We start from the raw sequence: 19,456 nt of genomic DNA on the forward strand, positions 1-19,456 counted from the left end.
TGTCACCAATTTACTGTGAGAAGGCAGAACTGGCTGAAAATGACAACTGTATCTTGGTTAACAACTCAGATTTGCAGTTGTTCCATATGCCACCTTGTTTCCATATGCTTAAAATGGCTATCTGTCAGATCTTGTCTCCATGGCACACATTACATAACAGATACAAATCTCAGAAAAGCTGATAAGCATAGATAATACTGTCACCCTGAAATACAGCAGTTGTCAATCACATGTTTGAGCGAGACAATGAGGATTCTTTAGACTATGCATAACATACTATAAAATAACAGCAGTTTATGTCTTATATGATATTTAGACATTTCAAAGGTCTTAAATCCTGGGGTAAAGTATGTTTTTAAGTTTTCGTTAAGATTACCACATCAAAAATGCTCCCGAGTGGCAGTACTCTCAATAAACATGCCTTTCTACTATGTGTTGACTTGTTAGATATTGCGTGTTTTCAAGAAATATAAAACACAAAACAAATGAAAGAAAACATGTCCCGACCAATAAGAAATGACACAACACAATACACAATTAACAACGTGTTACAAAAAAATAAGTTATGCACTTACTATAACATTCCATGTGAGTTGTTCATCTCGTCTTCATTCTTACACATGGGTTTGGAGCTGATCCATCGGCTCCGAGTCAGCCGCTTTACTAGCTGAAGATCTCAGAGTAGCTTAAGGCCAGGTCCCTATCCTATGATGCTCTCTGTCCTACCTCAGATCTAGTTTGCTGAATCCAGCATGCACAGATGTAACGCAATAAATACTCCAGCCGGAGTACAATGTCCCAGAACAAGACCACCAGACCCCAGGTCTACTCGTTCTTCGAGACCCTGGAGGGGGAAGGAGGGTGGGAATGTAAAAATGAAGGTGAGATGAACAACTCACGTGGAACGTTATGGTAAGTACATAACTTCTTTATGTGAAGTTGCTCAATCTCGCCGTTCATTCTTACACATCAGTAGCGTCCCAAGCACCCTAATCCTGGGTGGCTCAAGGGAGTATATTCCTGAGGACAATGGAACCAAAGGAAGCCCTGTCCCTAGAGGCCCTGTCCACTTTGTAATGAGTGATAAAGGTATGTGGCTTAGACCAAGTAGCAGCTGCACAAATAGTGTCCAAAGGCAATCGAGCCGCATAAGCAGAAGAAGTGGAAACAGCCCTAGTGGAGTGCGCCTTCACACCATGCTCTAATGTTTGGTTCGCCGAAGAGTATATAAATTTAATGCAGTCAGTCAACCATTTGGAAAGGGTAACCTTAGAGACTGGTAATCCTTTCTTAGTGTCAGTATGAGATACAAAAAGTTGGTCAGATCTTCTGTATTCCTTTGTCCTGTCCAAATAGAATCTCAATTGCCTGTGGACATCAATCTTATGCAACATGTATTCCACCTTATTAGAATGATTACTAAAAAAAGGTGGAAGTTCGACAGTTTGATTCAGGCTAGTCTGGGAACACACCTTTGGTAGGAATGAAGAATTAGTCCTCAGTGATACTATGTCTGGATGGAACACCAAATATGGGGGGTTTACAGTAAGGGCTTGAAGCTCAGACACCCTACGTGCTGAAGTAATGGTCACCAAGAGAAAAGTTTTCCAAGAAAGAAACTGCAACTGGCAGGATGATGCAGGCTAAAAGGGGGGAAGAATAATATGTGACAACACAAAATTTAGATCCCAGGGAGTAAAGGGTTGTCTAACAGGCAGCCTAAGATGAATGATACCCTTCAGGAAGGCCCTACATAATCTGTGAGACATCAAATTGGAACCTTCAGCTCCAAGATGAAAATTTAAAATTGCAGCCAATTGAACTCTAATAGTTGCAGCTGCAGCACCTTCATGAAAAAGCTTAGATAGGGATTCCAGGATACTAGCAATCGGAGCAACTTAAGGATCAATATTATTTTGGGAGGCCCAATAAACAAACCGCTTCCATTTACTAGCATACAACTTTCTGGTGGAAGCCTTATGTGAAGATACAAGAATGTGCTGTACCTTAGAAGAAAATTGTGTGACCTGGCTAGATTGGGAATCGGAGCAGCCAAGCTGTCAGTCTGAGGGAACAAAGGGAGGGATGGAGGGCCCATGACGAATGTGTCAGCAGGTCTGGAACTGGGTCCAGAATCCAAAGTTCCTCCAGCTGATAAGAGTCGGAGGAAGGGGAACCAAATGATATGAGTTGCTATCAGAAAGTGCCCGGTGGATACTGCCCACTGCCAAATTCTCAAGTCCTCTCGACACAGGGGGTAAGACTTGGTTCCCCCTTGCTTGTTGATATACCAGACCGCTGACATGTTGTCCATCTGTATCGCAATCATTCCTAGAGGCAGAGAGTCGTGGAAGTACTGCAACGTCAAAAGCACCACTCTCAGCTCCAGAACATTGACATGCAACTGCGACTCTGTCTCCGACCAGGTGCCTTGGGCTGTTCTTCCCTGAAAAAGCCCCCCCCCCACCCTATCAGAGAAGTGTCCGTGGTCACCATGGCTGACGGCGGGGGAGAAACAAATGGTCGACCCACTGTAACTTGTTGGCTGGTCAACCACCAGCAAAGATCCTTCTTGCAACAGTCCATAACCATGATCAAGAATGACATCGGAAGTTGTTGGTAAGACCACTGGGTGAAGAGTAACCACTGAAGAATCCTCATGTGCATACGTCTCAGAGGAACTGCTATGAGCGTAGCTGCCATGGTACCTAATAGCTTCAGTACTTGATGGGGCGGGACTTTTCTTCTCTGCAAAATGTCCGAGACCTGGTTTCAGAGAGTGGTTATTCTGTCAAGGGGCAATTTTACTGTGGCAATGGTGGTGTCTAGTTCTGCTCCAATAAAGGAGATACGCTGCAATGGCGACAACGCAGACTTTTCGAAATTGATAGTGATGTTTAACTGAGAGCAGAGATTGAGAGTGTGATCCCTGGACAGAATTAGTTGATGCCTGGAGGCGGCGGTAAGGAGCCAGACATCCAGATACGGAAACACTCGAAATCCTAGACACCTCAGGTGAGCCATAACCACTGCCATGCATTTGGTAAACACTCTTGGGGCTGTTGTGAGTCCAAAGGGCAGTGCTCAGAATTGGTAGTGACTGGTTCCCAGCTGGAAACACAGATGATCTCTGGATGGCCTGGCCATTTTGATATGGTAGTTCCCATCCTTGAGATCTATAGAGCACATCCAATTGCCCTCTCCAAGGAATGGGAGAATAGAATGAATTGTGACCATCTGGAATTTCTCCTTCTTTACAAATGTGTTGAGTCTGCTGAGATCCAAGATGGGCCTCCAGTCCCCTGTCTTCTTTGGAACTAAAAAGAATCTGGAGTAAGTTCCAGATTCTGTCTGGTCTGCTGGGACTGGCTGGATGACTCTTTTTTTCCTGCAGCCTCTGGATTTCTATGGCTGCTTGATCCGTAAGACCGGGTGGAATGTCTGTGACTTTTTTCCCAACAGGTGGGTTTTCTAAGAATGGAATGATGTAACCTCTGGTAACGATGCTTTATACCTAAGAATCTGTTGTAATTCCTAGCCAGGCATCTGGATACAAAGCCAAGCGACCCCCAACTGCCTCCAGAATAGGACAGTTGTGCCTCCTTTCAGGAGCGCTAATATGGCTTACCAAGGAACTGATTCCTGTCACCCTGGTTCTGCGGACACCGTCTGCCGCCGGGGTGGCATCTTCCATTATTACCCTCTCCTCTGGCCCTGGAGGGGGGGTTCACTACGTGTGTTCTGGAAAGCTCCTTGGGACTTTCGGAACCACATTTTTTGACCTTTCTGCCCTTTGGGGTGTGGTCTGGTACCAGTGGAAAAATGGACTCCTACGGCAGACAGAGTCTTTCCCTCTTGCTCACACCTAGTAAGAGTCTCCTTGACTTTGGGCACAAAAAGAGAAGAGCCATCGAATGGGGTGTTGACAAAGAAAGACTTGAAGGCTTCCGCAAAGGAGCATAAGCGCATCCAAGACTGTCTCCGAAGAGCTATCTCTGAACCTGCTGCCCGACTCGAACCATCGGCTGCATAGGAAATGAGCCGCATGGATGAGTTCACTATGGAGTTAAGGGTATTAAGTTGGGCTGCCACTTTCTCAGAGACAGCTCCATCTGTATTACCCTGCAGAGTATCTCCAAGCTCTTTTAGGAGATCTATTTGAAGATGGGTAAAATGAGTCAAGTAGTTAAGCGATCGCACAGCAAAGGTTGCAAAACTAAAGATACATTTCCCTTACCTGTCCATTGTCCTGGAATCCCTATTAGAAGGATGGACAGTAGAAGAGGTTTCTGACATCTCTTTCTTGGTGGCAACCGCCGCCACCACCATGGCATCAACCGGAACTCCCTTAGTGAGGAACATCTTGTCTTGGGGGGTGGTGGTAAACTTGCTGGGCCTCCAAGGGACCGGTTCCATAATATCAGGAGACTCCCACGCCCTTCAAGCAACCAATTCCATTAGTTCGTCGAAGGGTGGAGCCACCTAGGAGGTGGAAGATTGAGACCCAAAGGCCTTCAGGAGCACCAACTCATCCTCAGTAGGGCTAACGAACTTCCAGTCACCCCTCTGCTTTAGGACTTCCAGGATATCAGCAAAGGAGCTATCCTCCAAGGGGGGACCATGGGGACCCTTCTGATTCCTTTAAGTCGGTGTCTGATGTCAAAGACTCCTGCAGGGAATCTAAATGTCTCCTCTTACAAAGTCTCTTCCTGGGAACCTCATCAGTGGGGGCTTCTGGTGAGTTCTCAGTAGAGCAAAGGTCATCTGATGGGGTTACCTGAGATCTGGGTCTCGAAGCTTCACAGGGACTTGTGATGTAGAGGCAGAAAGTGGCACTTTATGGGAGGAGGAGGGACCTGATGACGTGTGTGTCCTGGATAGCATAACCTTCCTCATTGCATCGAAGGCACCACTGCTCTGCCCGGAGGAAGCTGCTGGTTCCGAAGAAGATGGCAACTTCCCCGGAGCCAAGACAGTGGGCTCCAAACCAGAGAACAGAGCCAAGCTCATCCATGCCGAAGCCCCGAGAGGAAGGGACGGAACTGACGCATCGGTGTGACTCTCCCCCCCAGAACTGATGAGAGAGTGTCGGCTCCCAGACTCTTCCAATAGAACCAAAGAAGTCAAGGTTGACGGAGCCGAAGGCACTGGAACAGGCCTCGGCTCCGAAGGCTCCACAATCATCAGATCCTCCTCCCCCAGCTCAGAAGTCCCTGCTCGGCTCAGAGGAGGAGTAGTTACAGTTGGTGGAATGGTCTTAGGCCCAGAGACCTGTTGGGTCGAGGCCGATAATTTATCCAGTCCTGGGTTCTTGAGCAGCATCTGCACCACCTGGTCCACATCCACATCAGAAAGGGTCCTCAAATGAGTCGAAGGAACCAAAGATGCCACCGATTTTGGAGACTGGCTCCAGGATCAAGGACAGGCTCCGAAAAACTTGCTCAGTGCACGGCTTCAAAGACTGCGGAGCTGGCGACCACACCTTCACAGTAAGGCTTGGCTTGGAGCCAATGACTTGGGCTCCGAAGCCGCCTTAGAAGACTTCAACCCCTTCAAAGACGTGGAGGTCTGCTCAGTCTTGAACAAGGACTCCTGAAAATCTGGCTTCAATAAGCCTCTATTCACCAGCTTCGTTCGTGTCTCAAGTAAAACCCTACTACTGAAGGAATGGCAGATAGAGCAGTCCTCCTGGAGGTGAACAGGCCCCAAATAATAAACGCAATTCACATAGGCGTCCGTGATGGACATCTTCTGCCCGCATTTTAGGCACTTTTTGAAATCAGATATTTGTTTCTCCTTATGGTCAGACATGATATAAACAGCACAGTAAACACTATAGAGGAAAACAAGGTTACTGAACAACTAACCACACTGCAACTGTAATAATTAGAAGAGTTCTAATTTGTCAGATCCCTGAACAACTGTCAACCTAATCCAATAGAGAATATACAGTAAACACTATAGAAGAAAACACGGTTACTGAATAACCAACCACATTGCAAACGCTAATTACTATAACAGTTCTAAGTTGTCAGATCCCTGAACAACTGTTAGAATATATATATATATATATATATATCCAAAACTAAGCACACTATCTATTTAATAACACTATTAATATGAATAAGGGATTAGCCAAAGGCCTAAGAACAACCACTCTGAAAAGGACGACACTCGTCAAAGGTATAAATAAAGAAAATGAAAGGCTAAATAGCCCAAAAGCAGTACAGCTGTAAAAATGTTGATTACTAAGTAACTATAAGCAGAATATTGCAAATAATAGGTAAATATAAAACCAAACTGGCCCGAGCTCTCCGATGACCTCCGATCTGTTGCAGCGGCAAACTAGATCTGAGGTAGGACAGAGAGCATCATGGGATCGGGACCTGGCCTCGAGCTACTCTGAGATCTTCAGCTAGTAAAGCGGCCGACTCGGAGCCGATGGATCGGCTCTGAACCCATGTGTAAGAATTAATGGCGAGATTGAACAACTTCACATCATCCATTTCTTCTCACAAAAATATAGTACCTTAACATATTCACTTATTTTGGCATTTCCCCTAACAGTTCACAAATAAAAGGAGAAAAAGAAAATACCAAGGTAACTGAATACTCTATCCAGAGCAATGAAGATATATTCAAGCCCTGTAAACAAAAAAGGATACAAAACTCTATCCAGGAAAAAAAAAAATTTGAAAATACAGTCATTTTGAAAGCCTTCAACAACTTTGCATCTCTGAATCTGTACATTCAGGGCCATTTACCAGAAGCTGCTTGAAATATATCAATAATTTTTAAAAAAGCAGAAATAATAAATGTAACAAACTGCATCTTCACAGCTGGTATAACAAAATTGACTTACTGAGGATTTCCAGATGGTCCCAAGTTAATGTTTCTAGAGGCAGAATCTTCCTGTTAAAACACAAAATTTCATCAGAACCATTTCCGCATCATGAACAACATTAAGTAAAAGTGCATACATTCAAATCTTTAAGACTATTCACATACTCAGAAAACAGATAATGCAAGGCAACAGTCAAACTAACTATTCTAAACCAACAAAATGTAAATATTTTAGTCAATTACACAAAATGTATAGCTGTGTAAGGAAACTTACCATAAGAGTAGGTGTTTGAATTTTCACTGCTGCAGTAACCTTAGCTACGTGGGTTATAGCCTGCATAGGATATAGCAGCTGGCCAGCTCCCGGAACTTAAGACCATCTACATGCCCAAACCACTGACATTTTAACCAGAGCTGAAGAAAATCAACAGTATGAGCACAAAGCTCTTCAAAGATTTCTTCCCAAATTTGAGAAGGCTTAACCCTGAAAGAAGTCAACGCTAGGTAAGTAAAAATAAGTCGTCACCCTGACAACAAATAATACAAAAAAATAACAGGAATGGAGGAAGGGAATGGCTACTGCAGCAGTGATGATTCTAACATGCCCTATTACGGTAAGCTTACTTGCACAACTGTACTATGTTCATCATATGATCACTGCTGCAGTAGCCTAAGCTATATATGGGTGGACAACCATAAATTATAGTGATTAGGAGGAGGAAGGATGAGGGTCCAAGAGCCTGTAGAGAATGGTACTAGCAAAGCCTGCTCTAGAGCTGGAAAAGAAAATTAGCTTGTAGTTCTTTGTACAGCTATGAACAAAGGACCAAGATGCTACTTATAGAATTAAAAAGTCATTGATGAAGTCAAGGCCTTGGCAGAGTGTACCCTGATCCTAGTTGGAAGTGATTTGTGGTGGTGGGTATAACAAAAAGGCAATAGATGTGACAACCACTTACTTATTTATTTTTATTTAACATTTGTTTGCCAGGAAAGTCTGAGTGGGACACAGCCCATTTTCAGTAGAGGCCTTGGAGAAATGCTCCAGATGCATGTCTTTGGAATGTGGAGGAAAATGGAGCACCCAGAGGAAACCCATGCAAATGCAAGGAGGACATGCAGACTCCGCAACAGAAGGCACCACAGCCGGGAAATAAAGAGGAGAACCACTTACTGTGAGGCAACAATGCTAACGGCTGCATCACTTGGAGATAGTCTGCTTTAAATCCGCTTTAAATCTGGTCATCATTTCTTCTTACTATCATAAGAAATGAATAAATGATCTCAGTTTATGAACGGTTTAATCCTGTCAACATAACAACTGAGTTGTCTGTGAACATCCAGAGTATGAAAACTCCTTTTTCTTTCTTCTTTTTAAATTCTGGAAAGGAGACAGGGAGATACAGAGGGTGTCTCAAATTAAAAATTAAACTCTGATACCACTTTAGGCATAAAAGAGGGATTAGCTCTCACAGAAATCATGTCTTTGTAGAAAATGAGATAATGTTGACCAGCCATGAAATCTTGCAAGTCATACTCTTGTTGTAGAAGTCAGAGCACTATGTAAGCTGGTTGTCCATGTTATGAACCTCACGTCAGCCTTGATGGGCTGGTTCAGACAGAACATTTTTTTCTAAATCAAAGTTGAGATCCAAATGAGGAACAGCCAACTGTTTCCCAGATGTAACACCCTTTTCAAAAAAAAATAAATAAATAACATTGGAATCCCCTGAAAGGGGAGGATCCATAGGTAGACATACTGAAATGGCCAACAAATTAATCTTGACAGAGGGATAAGAAAGGCCAGAGAATAATAACTCACACAAATATTGCAGAATCAGAGAAATACTAGCCATAAAAGGGTCCTGGTTCCTGTCCTGGCACCAACTAGAAATTGTTTCCCTTTAGTAATATATGATTTCCTAAAAGCAGGTTTCTTTACCTCCATTAACATCTGCTGCAAATCCTCAGAGACAAGGCGTCTAAAAAGGTATTAAAAATCCAGGAAGTTAGTTGAAGTTGTTTCAAGTTAGGGTGTATCAAACAATCCCAGTCTTGTGTGGTAAGTCCAGTCAGTGAGGACCTGAGGAGTAATTGACCTTGGCTATCTATAACAAAATGATCTTTGGTCAGTTCTTATAAATCTTCAGACTGATTCTAATTATCAGTGGAAAGGGCTAAAAATCATAAAGGAACATTCCTGCTCCTGGAAATAAAAATGCATCTTTTTCTAGGCCTGCTTACAACAAGTACTGAAGCATACTTTTTGTAAGACGTTTGCTGTGAAAGGAGGCAAATAGATTTAGCGGAGTTGTTCCCCACAGCTGAATCTATTCCTTGAAAATGCCGATTCACTTTCTATTTGCGAGGGTTTGTCTTGATCCTAGTCAGTTTGTTTGCTACATAAGTTTGCTTTAACAGGATTTAAGATGCTATAGAGTGAGATTTTCTTAAAAAGCTATATCCTAGGCTACCACGGCTAGCCTGCACAGAGAGTAAGATCTGATTCTCCTACCTTGTTTATGTACCGCATCACTGTGGTGTTTTCTGTAAACACTTGTAATGGTCCCCTGGACTGACAGAGTTGAGAGCATTACTGGTATGATCTCTTTTCCATTTATGTGCTGGTCTGTCCTTTTTGTTCCACAACAAAATCTAAGGCATCTGTAGTAACACACTGTGCTGGAGCTAGAAGGTAAAAAGGAAGATCTGGATTTATTTAGTTAATTAGTTATCTAGTACACTGATCACAATAGACCATCTGCAGTCACAACCTGGGATTCACATATAAATGGTCTCTATATGTAAGCAGTCCCCTTTACACAAACCCCAGAACAGGAATCTATAACATGAGGGGATGGTGATGTTGGGGCCATACAATGAATCTTTATCATGTGGAGTCTAGATAGAAAATCATGAGAAATGTGGATGCAATGAATCGTAGTATTCTGAGAAATTCCCTTGCAGAGGAATACATTAGATATTGATTTTCCTGTAGAACAAAAGTTCATTGATCTGAGGTCACTACGAGACACCCCAGGAAAACAATCCTGTGAGAGTAAGTCAAACAAGACATTTGGATGGACACAGGCAAATATAATTAACAGAAATGAGGGGTCCGAAGGGAGAGATGATAGGGGTCCAAATGGAGAGATGATAAATCAGCAAGCAAAGGAGAGCACAACTGCTGGAACTGAATTCATCCTCAAGTCTTGGTGAGTACCTTCATGAGGTGCACCCTGTTTTTCACAAAATCTCACCAAGATGACACTGATATACAAACTGTATTTTATATAGCATATATCATGGACAGAAGTAAGTTAAAAAAAGACAGCTGGGTGCACAAGACCCAGGATAAAAAAGTGCCCAATCCTGGTAGGTGCACTGGTGCCAGGCCTGGAAAAAATGATAGTGTAGAATCCTCAAGTCATGGAAACATTCCTACAATGGGGCTAGGCTAGACTCAGGGGGAGAATGCCCCCCCCCTCCCCGATGGGCCAAAAAAAGAGCCATAAAGACAATAGAGTGGACTATTGAGGACAAGAAAGAAACTATGCATTGTTACTATTATGCGAGAAGCCCAGAATTTCCAGACAGAAGACATACAAAAAGATTAGAAGTTAGAATAAAGAAAAATACTTGCACAAGAAAAACTGTCAGACACGTCAAATAATTTTTTTTTCATTAATATAACAGATTTATGAAAAACATTAAATAGACAAGAGGCCTTGAGACATTTGAAAAAAGAAGTGATTAAGGAAGTGCAAAAATATAAAGAACACAATCTAGAGATTTTTGAAAAGTATAAAAAACAAATATGGATGTGGGAAAGAAAGAGAGATCTGATATGGTACAATATTTACACAAAAGAGTAAGCCAAACTAATCACAAAAAAGCAAGCCCAAAGATATTCAGACAGAAATACAGGCAAAGGCATCCAGATATGGAAAATTTCACAAAGCAAGAAATAAGATCACAAAAAGGAAATGGAGAATAAAAGATTACTAAAGCAGAAGTTAAAAAAAATTGAAGTTGAAGTTATGGAATATCTCTGAAGTAAAAGATTGTGTGTAGAAAGTCAAAAGTGGGTTATATCACAGCATGAAGGAACAAGTACCCCAATTAAGGAGAAACAGAAGGAGCAGGAGACATACGAAGAAGAAATATGAACATGGGAAAGAAAAATAGATTTAATAAGGTACAATACTTATGTAAAGAAGAAAGCAAAACTAATCAATAAAAAAGAGCAGCACCAAAGATATTTGAAGAAAAATACTTGCAAAGGCATCCAGAAAACCTTACAATACAAAAAAAAAATAAGAAAACAAAGAGGAAAAGTAGAAAACAGGATTTGTAATGGAGAAATTAAAGACACAGAAACTACAGTTATAGATTATCTACAAAGTAAAGGATTTAGTTTAGAAAATCCAACTCTGATAACATCACAGCAGGATAGAGCAAAGGATCCCCAAATTAAGGAGAAACCAGTGGAGCGGGAAACATCTGATCAGTTGCCACATGAAAATCACACCAACAAAAAATAATAAAGAAAAATCACAATCCGATGTCAGCAGGGGAAAACTGACACTTTAATAAAATAAAGACACTTTGGAGCCTTGAATAGGAAACCAGTACAAAAGTTCAGCTGGAGTTGCACAGCAAGGAAAGGAACAGGAAACTGAAGCGACTCTCTGACACAGTCAATGTTGTGGAGTGATAGCCCAGTGAGTTCCCATATGAAAGAAACAGATGACACAGAATGACACTGTAGAGAATATGTCACAGGAAGATGTTCTGGAACTTTCTACAGAACGCCTGCAGGAAATAGAGAACAAAGGCTGTGCCCTCAGATTAAAAGAAAATCTAAGCGAAGGGTTGCTTGATTCAATAGAGATGGACAGATATATTAAGATCAATGAAAGAAATAGACTACAGAGAGTCAATAAGACCCCAAAGGTTAGAAGTTTGATAAAACAAACGAACACAGTAATTAGGACTGTTCATAGAGATTCATGTGCTAATAATTCATTAATTAATAACAGATACAGTCTTACCACAAAAACACAGAGCAGTAAGAGAAAGGAAGGGGAGAAATCAAATGCCATCATGATATATCAAACAGAGAAAACTATAAAGTGATTAAGACAAGAGGTGTCACTGTTGGAAGAGTATAGAAGAGGGAACAGATCAACAAATGTACTCAGAAAAATAGATGTGATAAAAGTAATGCACGGTATCCGAACAGATCATGATCTATGTTAGCAGAGGCAGAAAAACTTAGAAGACATGCAGATAAAGGAAAAGTACAAAGTAAGCAATTTATTGATGACCCAAAAAAGTTTTATATAGAAATGGGAAACAAGGCAAAAGGAACTGAAACACCAAAAAGAAGAAATAGATATATTTTGGAGAAATATCTATGAAAATCCTGTGGAATATAACAAAGATGCTAAACGAATAAAAGAAGTAAAAGAAAGAATAACAAGTTCAAACATTCAGGATATGAAATGGGATGGAGTGACTGATGGAGAGATTGAAACAAAGCTGAGAAAAGCTCCTAATTGGAAAACCCCAGGCCCAAATGCAGTACCTAACTTCTGGCTAAAAGTATTAGAAATCCTTACCCGAAGATTTAGGCATTAGTAAAAACTATTTATATGCACATCCCGAACAGACACCAACCTAGATAACAACAGGAAAAACAATACTCATCCATAAGACTGAACCTGCAAGATATCGTAAAAACCACAGACCGATAACTTGCCTTCTGTTGATGTATAAAATATACAATGGAACTGATGCCAACATTGATGCCTTGTTTGCTGTAGTATAGACTAGATTCAGGCATGCTGAATCTAGCTTTGTTTGTATAACTTGAGCACTAATCCAGGCCATCTTTTTTGGAGAAGCTTCCCCTGCACCCTAGTGGCAGGAGTGTGCAGTTAGAACTTGTCTGACTGATGACTGCTGGAATAGGGCTCAGTTTTGAACTTTTTTACTGGTTAACTGGGTAATTTGTTTAAATCAGCTTGCTTGTTTTTTATTGTTATATAACAAATTGCATTTTATTCATTTGATTTTACTGTATTTGTGTTTCTTCCTACTTTATTGCATTTATTATGCTGCATTTATTGCTGCTGGTTAGTAAACTGATTAAATTGCAACTGTTATTCTAAGCCTTTGGTTGAAGCACTTGGGCTTCAGACCAGTTGTTTTACATTAAGAAGGTTTGTGGTCTGCACTGTTGTGGCAGAACAGGTCACTTACATCCTTCTGAGTTGGGAGTTGCTGATTGAAGGCTTAGTGTCTGTTATTCTAAAAGTGTATTAGTTCTGGTTTAAGCACTTGGGCTTCGGGCCAGTTATTTTACGTTAAGAAGGGGGTCTGCACTCTTGTGGGAGGAGAGGGTAAATTCTGCCCTTCTGAGCTGGGAGTTTCTGGTTAAAGGCTTATTGTGCCTGCTTATTTGAACTGTTTTTTTTCTGAAACTGGTACGTCTTGTTTGCTGTAGCATAGACTAGATTCAGGCATGCTGAATCTAGCTTTGTTTGTATAACTTGAGCACTAATCCAGACCATCTGTTTTTGGAGAAGGTTCCCCTGCACTCTAGTGGCAGGAGTGAGCAGTTAAAACATGTCTAATTTGAAGACTGCTGGAACACGGCTCAGTTTTGAGCTTTTTTACTGGTTAACTGGGTAATTTGTTTAAATCAGTTTGCTCGTTTTCTATTGTTATATAAAAAAATTGCACTTTATTCATCTGATTTTGCTGTATTTGTGGCTTTTCCTACTTTATTGCATTTATTCTGCTGCATTTATTACTGCTTGTTAGTAGCCTGATTAAATTGTAACTGTTATTCTAAGCCTTTGGTTGAAGCACTTGGGCTTCAGACCAGTTGTTTTACATTAAGGTTTGTGGTCTGCACTGTTGTGGCAGGACAGGTAGCTTACATCCTTCTAAGTTGGGAGCTGCTGACTGAAGGCTTAGCGTCTGTTATTTTAAAAGTGTATTAGTTCTGGTTTAAGCACTTGGGCTTCGGGCCAGTTATTTTACATTAAGAAGGTGGCCTGCACTCTTGTGGGAGGAGAGGGCAGATTCTGCCCTTCTGAGCAGGGAGTTTCTGGTTAAAGGCTTATTGTGCCTGCCTATTTGAACTGTTTCTTTCTGAAACTGTTACACCTTGTTTGCTGTAGCATAGACTTAATTCAGACCTGCTGAATCTAGCTTTGTTTGTATAACTTGAGCCCTAATCCATACCACCTTTTTTTTTTGGAGAAGGTTCCCCTGCACCCTAGTGGCAGGAGTGTGCAGTTAGAACTTGTCCGATCGAAGACTGCTGGAATGGGGCTCAGTTGTTAGCTTTTGATTGGTTAATTTGTTTAAATCAGTTTGCTTATTTGCTACTGTTATATTAAAGAAAAAAATACACTACATGCATCACCACTTAGCTAGGATTAAACTATTCCTGACCCCATAAAGTCTGCTCTTCAAATTATCCCTTAGAACTAGCCAGATTTTTAGTTTTAGCTGTCAGATCTGTTTCTTTGACCTCAGCACTTGTTTAGAACTCATTGTAAGCACTAAATAAGCTACAAATTACTACAGCACTCAACTATCCTCACTTGCCATGAGGAAAACCGTTTTTAGTACTTAATAAATAAGCACCTATCCAGGAATGTCAAAGGGTCAGCTCCTGGTGTTTTCTCTTGTCTACCTGATGAATCTGGGCATCTTCGGGCAATGCAGCAATTGCCTCATGTACACAGACAACCCTCTCCTCCTACCACCCACCACTACAACCTGTGAGAGATGCACTTATATAGCCAAACTGGAAGCAAAGCTCTCTTCACCCAAGACTGGACTAGACAGTCAAGAGGAGAAGGTAAACACTTGCACCACACCACACTCATCACATAGTCCCTCAAAACCTACACCACCAAAACACACACATAGCAACATAAAACACACACCTACATTCGCGGAGGCTCTCAATAATAATCTGATAAAGCAACAGAGACCTCCAAAGCAGAAACGCATGCAATCACCACCTCCCAACACAACCCAAATGATACACAGCCCACAAACTCAGTGTGCCACTCAACCACAGCCCATAAGGCATAACAACGTACCCAGCACTCTAGTCATAGCTGACTCTATAGTCAGGCACACTGATGTTCCACTCACCAGGCTGAACAAGGAGAAATTTACTTTCAGATGCCTGTCTGGTGCCAGGATCCGCCACATAACCCACGCACTCGGGTCACTCCACAACAAGTACAAATATGACTCTGTCATTGTCCATGTTAGTGTGAATGACCTGAGACGTACCTCCCTAGATTACATGAAAAGAGATATGGAAGAGCTCTCCAATCTTGTAGCACAGGCAGGTATGACCCTAGCCCTGAGTAGCATCTTGCCATCACCCAGAATGATACCACAGTACAAGGACAAAATGACTGACTTCAACAATTGGCTAAGCTTCTGGTGTCATTCTAAGGGGATCCAGTATCTGTCTGCCTGGGATGACATGGTTGACAGACAATGATGCTCTGCCAGAGATGGCCTGCACCTGTCACCCTGGGATTATGGATACTGGCTAAGGCTCTTGCCACCCCTATAGTGTCTTATCTAGGCAAGGTTCAAATGACAAATTCACCACTGTAACGTGAACAGGCAAGCAAAAACTGAGGGTAATGCTACTCAATGCTAAAAGTCTAAACCTCAAAATGTACTCCCGAGGCACTCTTTAAAATGGAGAACATTGATATCTGTGCAGTAACTGAGACCTAGTTCAAAGCTCCAGAGAGCACCCCTGCACTACCAGGCTATAACTCATGCCACACTTTTAAGCCATGTAACCTGGACCGGAACACCAAAGGCAGAGGTGTGTCCATATTCATTAAGGATATCCACACTTCCAGGCTAGTTGCTCAGCATAATGCATGCGAGGTTATCCAAGTGCAACTAACTCTGGGCAAAACTGCAATCCAAATTGTAGCTTGCTACAGATACCCCACCATGCCCCAGGATTCCCACTCCTCTTTTCTTGATATACTGGAAAATATTAGGGTTCAACCAAACACCCTAACAATGGGAGATTTCAACTACCTCTCCATTAACTGGGAAAACTACTCATGTACCAACTCCTTCACTTAACACTTTCTGGAATTCATAAATTCCAGTGCCCTGGATCAACTTATCCACACCCCCACCAGGGGCAACAATAGCCCAGACCTAGTCATTACCAACATGAGTGACCGGTGTTGCACACCTGAAGTCAACTCCTCGTTGGTCCGATCTGACCATAAGGTAATCACCCTAGATAGCCACATTCCGCTCTCACACCCCATTAAGGAAACCACGTTAAAAATTTTCTCCAAAGCCACCTCCATGCTTCTTAAGACAGAAGTGACGAACTTCATGACACCCCATGCAGATGGACAATACAGTTACGACTGCTGAATCCTACACAAATGCACTCTATAAGCACTTACACGAGTGCATGGATCATGCTATCTGAAACAGAATCAAGATGCTATCCTCCAAAAAAAGGAAGCCAATCTGGTGATCCCCTGCCATAAACAAACTCTACAACAGAAGTAAGAAACTGTTGCAAAAGAGAGTAAAATCCCATGAGTGGAAGAGCTCCCTAGTCAGCATCAGTAAGAAGCTGAGATCCCTTATAAGATTCTCCAAAGCTAGCTATGACAACAAAATCACCACTGATTCTAAGGACAACCACAGAGATCATTGTTCCCCTCAACTCGACACTCATTAGACCCATTATAGAGTACAACGCCCATTTTGGAATGTACCTCACATAACATCTGCAGCAGCTGGAAAGGCCACAGAAGTACCTCACAAAGAGGATTACTGGCCTCAGACAGATGCCCTACACTGACCATCTCAAAAAAACTCCAGCTTTACTCCTTAGCATATCGCCTAATCCAGGGTGATCTCTGCCTAACATATAAAGCTATGTTAAACCCAGAGCTGTTGGACATGCTACACCTAAAGAAATCCCAATCCCTCCGAGCTACACACCCTAGGGACCTAAACCTTGTCATCACAATAAACAGGACATGCTGGAGGGATAGATTCCTGTCCCAGAGATTTCCTATACTCTGGAACAAGCTACCCATCTATGTCAAGCAAAGTTCCTCATTAGCACTCTTCAAGAAAAATCTTGATGAGTTGATGGAAATAGGAAATACACCCCGGGGATCACTTCTGTGGCTCTGTTCGACAGTTGCACAGGAAAATAACTTTCATGGGTGGCGTAAGCCAGGGAACCTTGTTGACTAGGCTTACTTAGGTCCTTGGGCCAATAGCCTAGTATCTACCTATGAACCTATAGCAATGTTGTTTGGTCTTGATAAATGTGCAAAAGCAACCTTTAAAGCTCGAAAGATGCAGCACCAAGAAAACATCAATCTGGGACAGGAATGTGATATAAAGAACTTGAGCAAGAGGGAGTGTACAGATACTGTTGATGAAGGATCAACAATAAAACATGAACAAACGTGAATAAAACTTAGCAATATTTCAGAAGACTAAAATTAATAATGAAAACAGCATTGACATCTATGAACAAAGGCCAAGCTATAAACCAATTTGCTCTCCCTGTCTTGACTTACAGTTTTGGACTGATTGACTGGCCTCAAAAGATGTTGGATCAGTTGGACAGGAATATAAGAAGGATGTTTCATGCTCATCAAATGATTTATAAAAATCAGTGCATACCAAAACTATATATTCCCCATTCTGAAGCAGGTATGAGCCTCCTCGGAACTGATTACATGTACAGATCTGCAATCACAGGATAGCATACATATCTGCTGACTTCACAAGACCCAAACATAGTGAAAGTTTTAAAACATGATAATAAGTCTAAAATGACTTCCTGCTTAGTTTAGCAGAAGCAAGTAGTCAAGCAGGAATGGAAATCAAGCCAGAAGTAGATAAAAATCAGGCAGCAAGTGAATGCACCAAAAAAACAAAAGAAAGAATATAAGGTGAAGGATCAGATGAGAAGGCAAAAATGTGGAAAATGCATAAATATAGTTGCAAGTATAGAAAACTATTGGAATAATCTTATGCTGGTCAGGCTCAAACACATGAATGGTTAAGGAGAGGTGAAATTTAAACCAAAAGATGAAAGGTTAATATTGGCGGCCCATGATAGTGGACTACGTACATGTTAACAAGGGCAATGTAGAAGCAGGATGTCCAGACAGTTCTAATAGTAGTAGAAGCAATGGGTCTAAAAAAAGAATTTACAATCATACTTAGATATGTTACAGATACATATAACTCCGTATGAATTGCAGGAGTCATTATTGGGTACATTGTGGGTGTTGCGAAGCACACTTCTGGCTAACATCAAAGACTGAAACAGTACTAATTTCATGAACTGTTATCACACTTTGACTTAGGAATGGGGTCCATTCCTGTGATGGTATTAGAAACCCCAAAGACGTGCAGAAATTAAAAAAACAGAAATGAAATCAAACCATATTAACATGTTACGTTATACATCACCTATATTTTTTTTGCAACTATTATCAGTCCAACATTACATCATTTGCTCAATCCCTGCCTTCCCATAATAATCATTCCTCCCCTTCCCAAACAACATTATTCTGAATGTACTGTTATACAATTTCCATTTATTTCTATGCAATTTGCTCCTTTCCCTCTTCAGGTTCTTTTATCTCTTTTGTAATATTCACAACACCAAATACAGTTGGTTTAGACTTTGATTTTCATCTTCTAGTAATTGCTTTTTTGGCAGCCAACAGTATTAAACTTAACAAGGCCTTACTATGTCTAGTTCAAAAGAATCAAAAGAATCATTCCTTAGTTACATCCAATTGCTCAAGCAATATTTCTGATGAAGTACACTGTAGGGAATTTTTAAAATCTGACAGCTCATTACACTCCCAAAATATATTTCCAGTTACCTCTTTCTTCGTCAATTTTAACTGCAGCCTTTGCTATCTACTTAAGGGAAAAAAATTGAAGTCTGCTTGGGGTACAAAAACAGCTATGCAAACACTTCCAAGAAAAATCCTAAACATTCTGGACTTGCATACATGGGAGCCAGGCATATGCCCTATTGTTCCCTTGAAATTGCTTTTCCAGTCTCTCTTCCCAATCTTTTCTAACTTCTTCTGATTGGTTCTTATAGTTATTAAGCAATATTTCATATGCCCCATTGGTTATTGCTTTGTTTTAACAACAGCTTATATTCTAGATTCAGCTAAAAACTCTATCACAGCAGGTTTTTTGTGTAGGACTTCCTGAAGGCAGTTTCTAGCCTGCAGTGCAGAATTCTTTTTGGCCTTATCCCAATGTAATACCTTCCCTCTCTAGTTATTTGTTCCCAGTACATTGGTTCCTTTGGCAGTTACCTCCAGTAAATTAAAGCCCCTTCTTGCCTATTTTCTGTACTCCTACAGGCAGTCATCCCTATTGGCCCCTCTTGCCTATTTTCTGTATTCCTACTGGCCGTCATCCCTAATGGCAAAATCTCCTTTCTCCACTCTCATGCTGACTTAGATCTTAGTACACTTTCTGCTACTTTATTAATATACTATTCTGTATGTTTGCT

General features: G+C 41.4%; 1 protein-coding gene across 2 annotated transcripts in view; it reads right to left on the bottom strand.

Moving 5' to 3' along the window:
• The window catches only part of SGK3 (serum/glucocorticoid regulated kinase family member 3), a 3,149,190-nt gene that overhangs the window by 1,775,072 nt on the left and 1,354,662 nt on the right, over window positions 1-19,456 (bottom strand). For both annotated transcript variants that reach the window (XM_044067369.1, XM_044067370.1), the window contains exon 8: window positions 6,863-6,912. In XM_044067369.1, coding sequence (XP_043923304.1) covers window positions 6,863-6,912 — 50 coding nt within the window. The remainder of the gene's footprint in view (window positions 1-6,862; window positions 6,913-19,456) is intronic.

This window comes from Protopterus annectens, chromosome 3.part1 (genome assembly GCF_019279795.1).
Source record: "Protopterus annectens isolate FY-2018-M chromosome 3.part1, PAN1.0, whole genome shotgun sequence".
Classification (NCBI taxonomy): Eukaryota; Metazoa; Chordata; order Ceratodontiformes; family Protopteridae; genus Protopterus; species Protopterus annectens.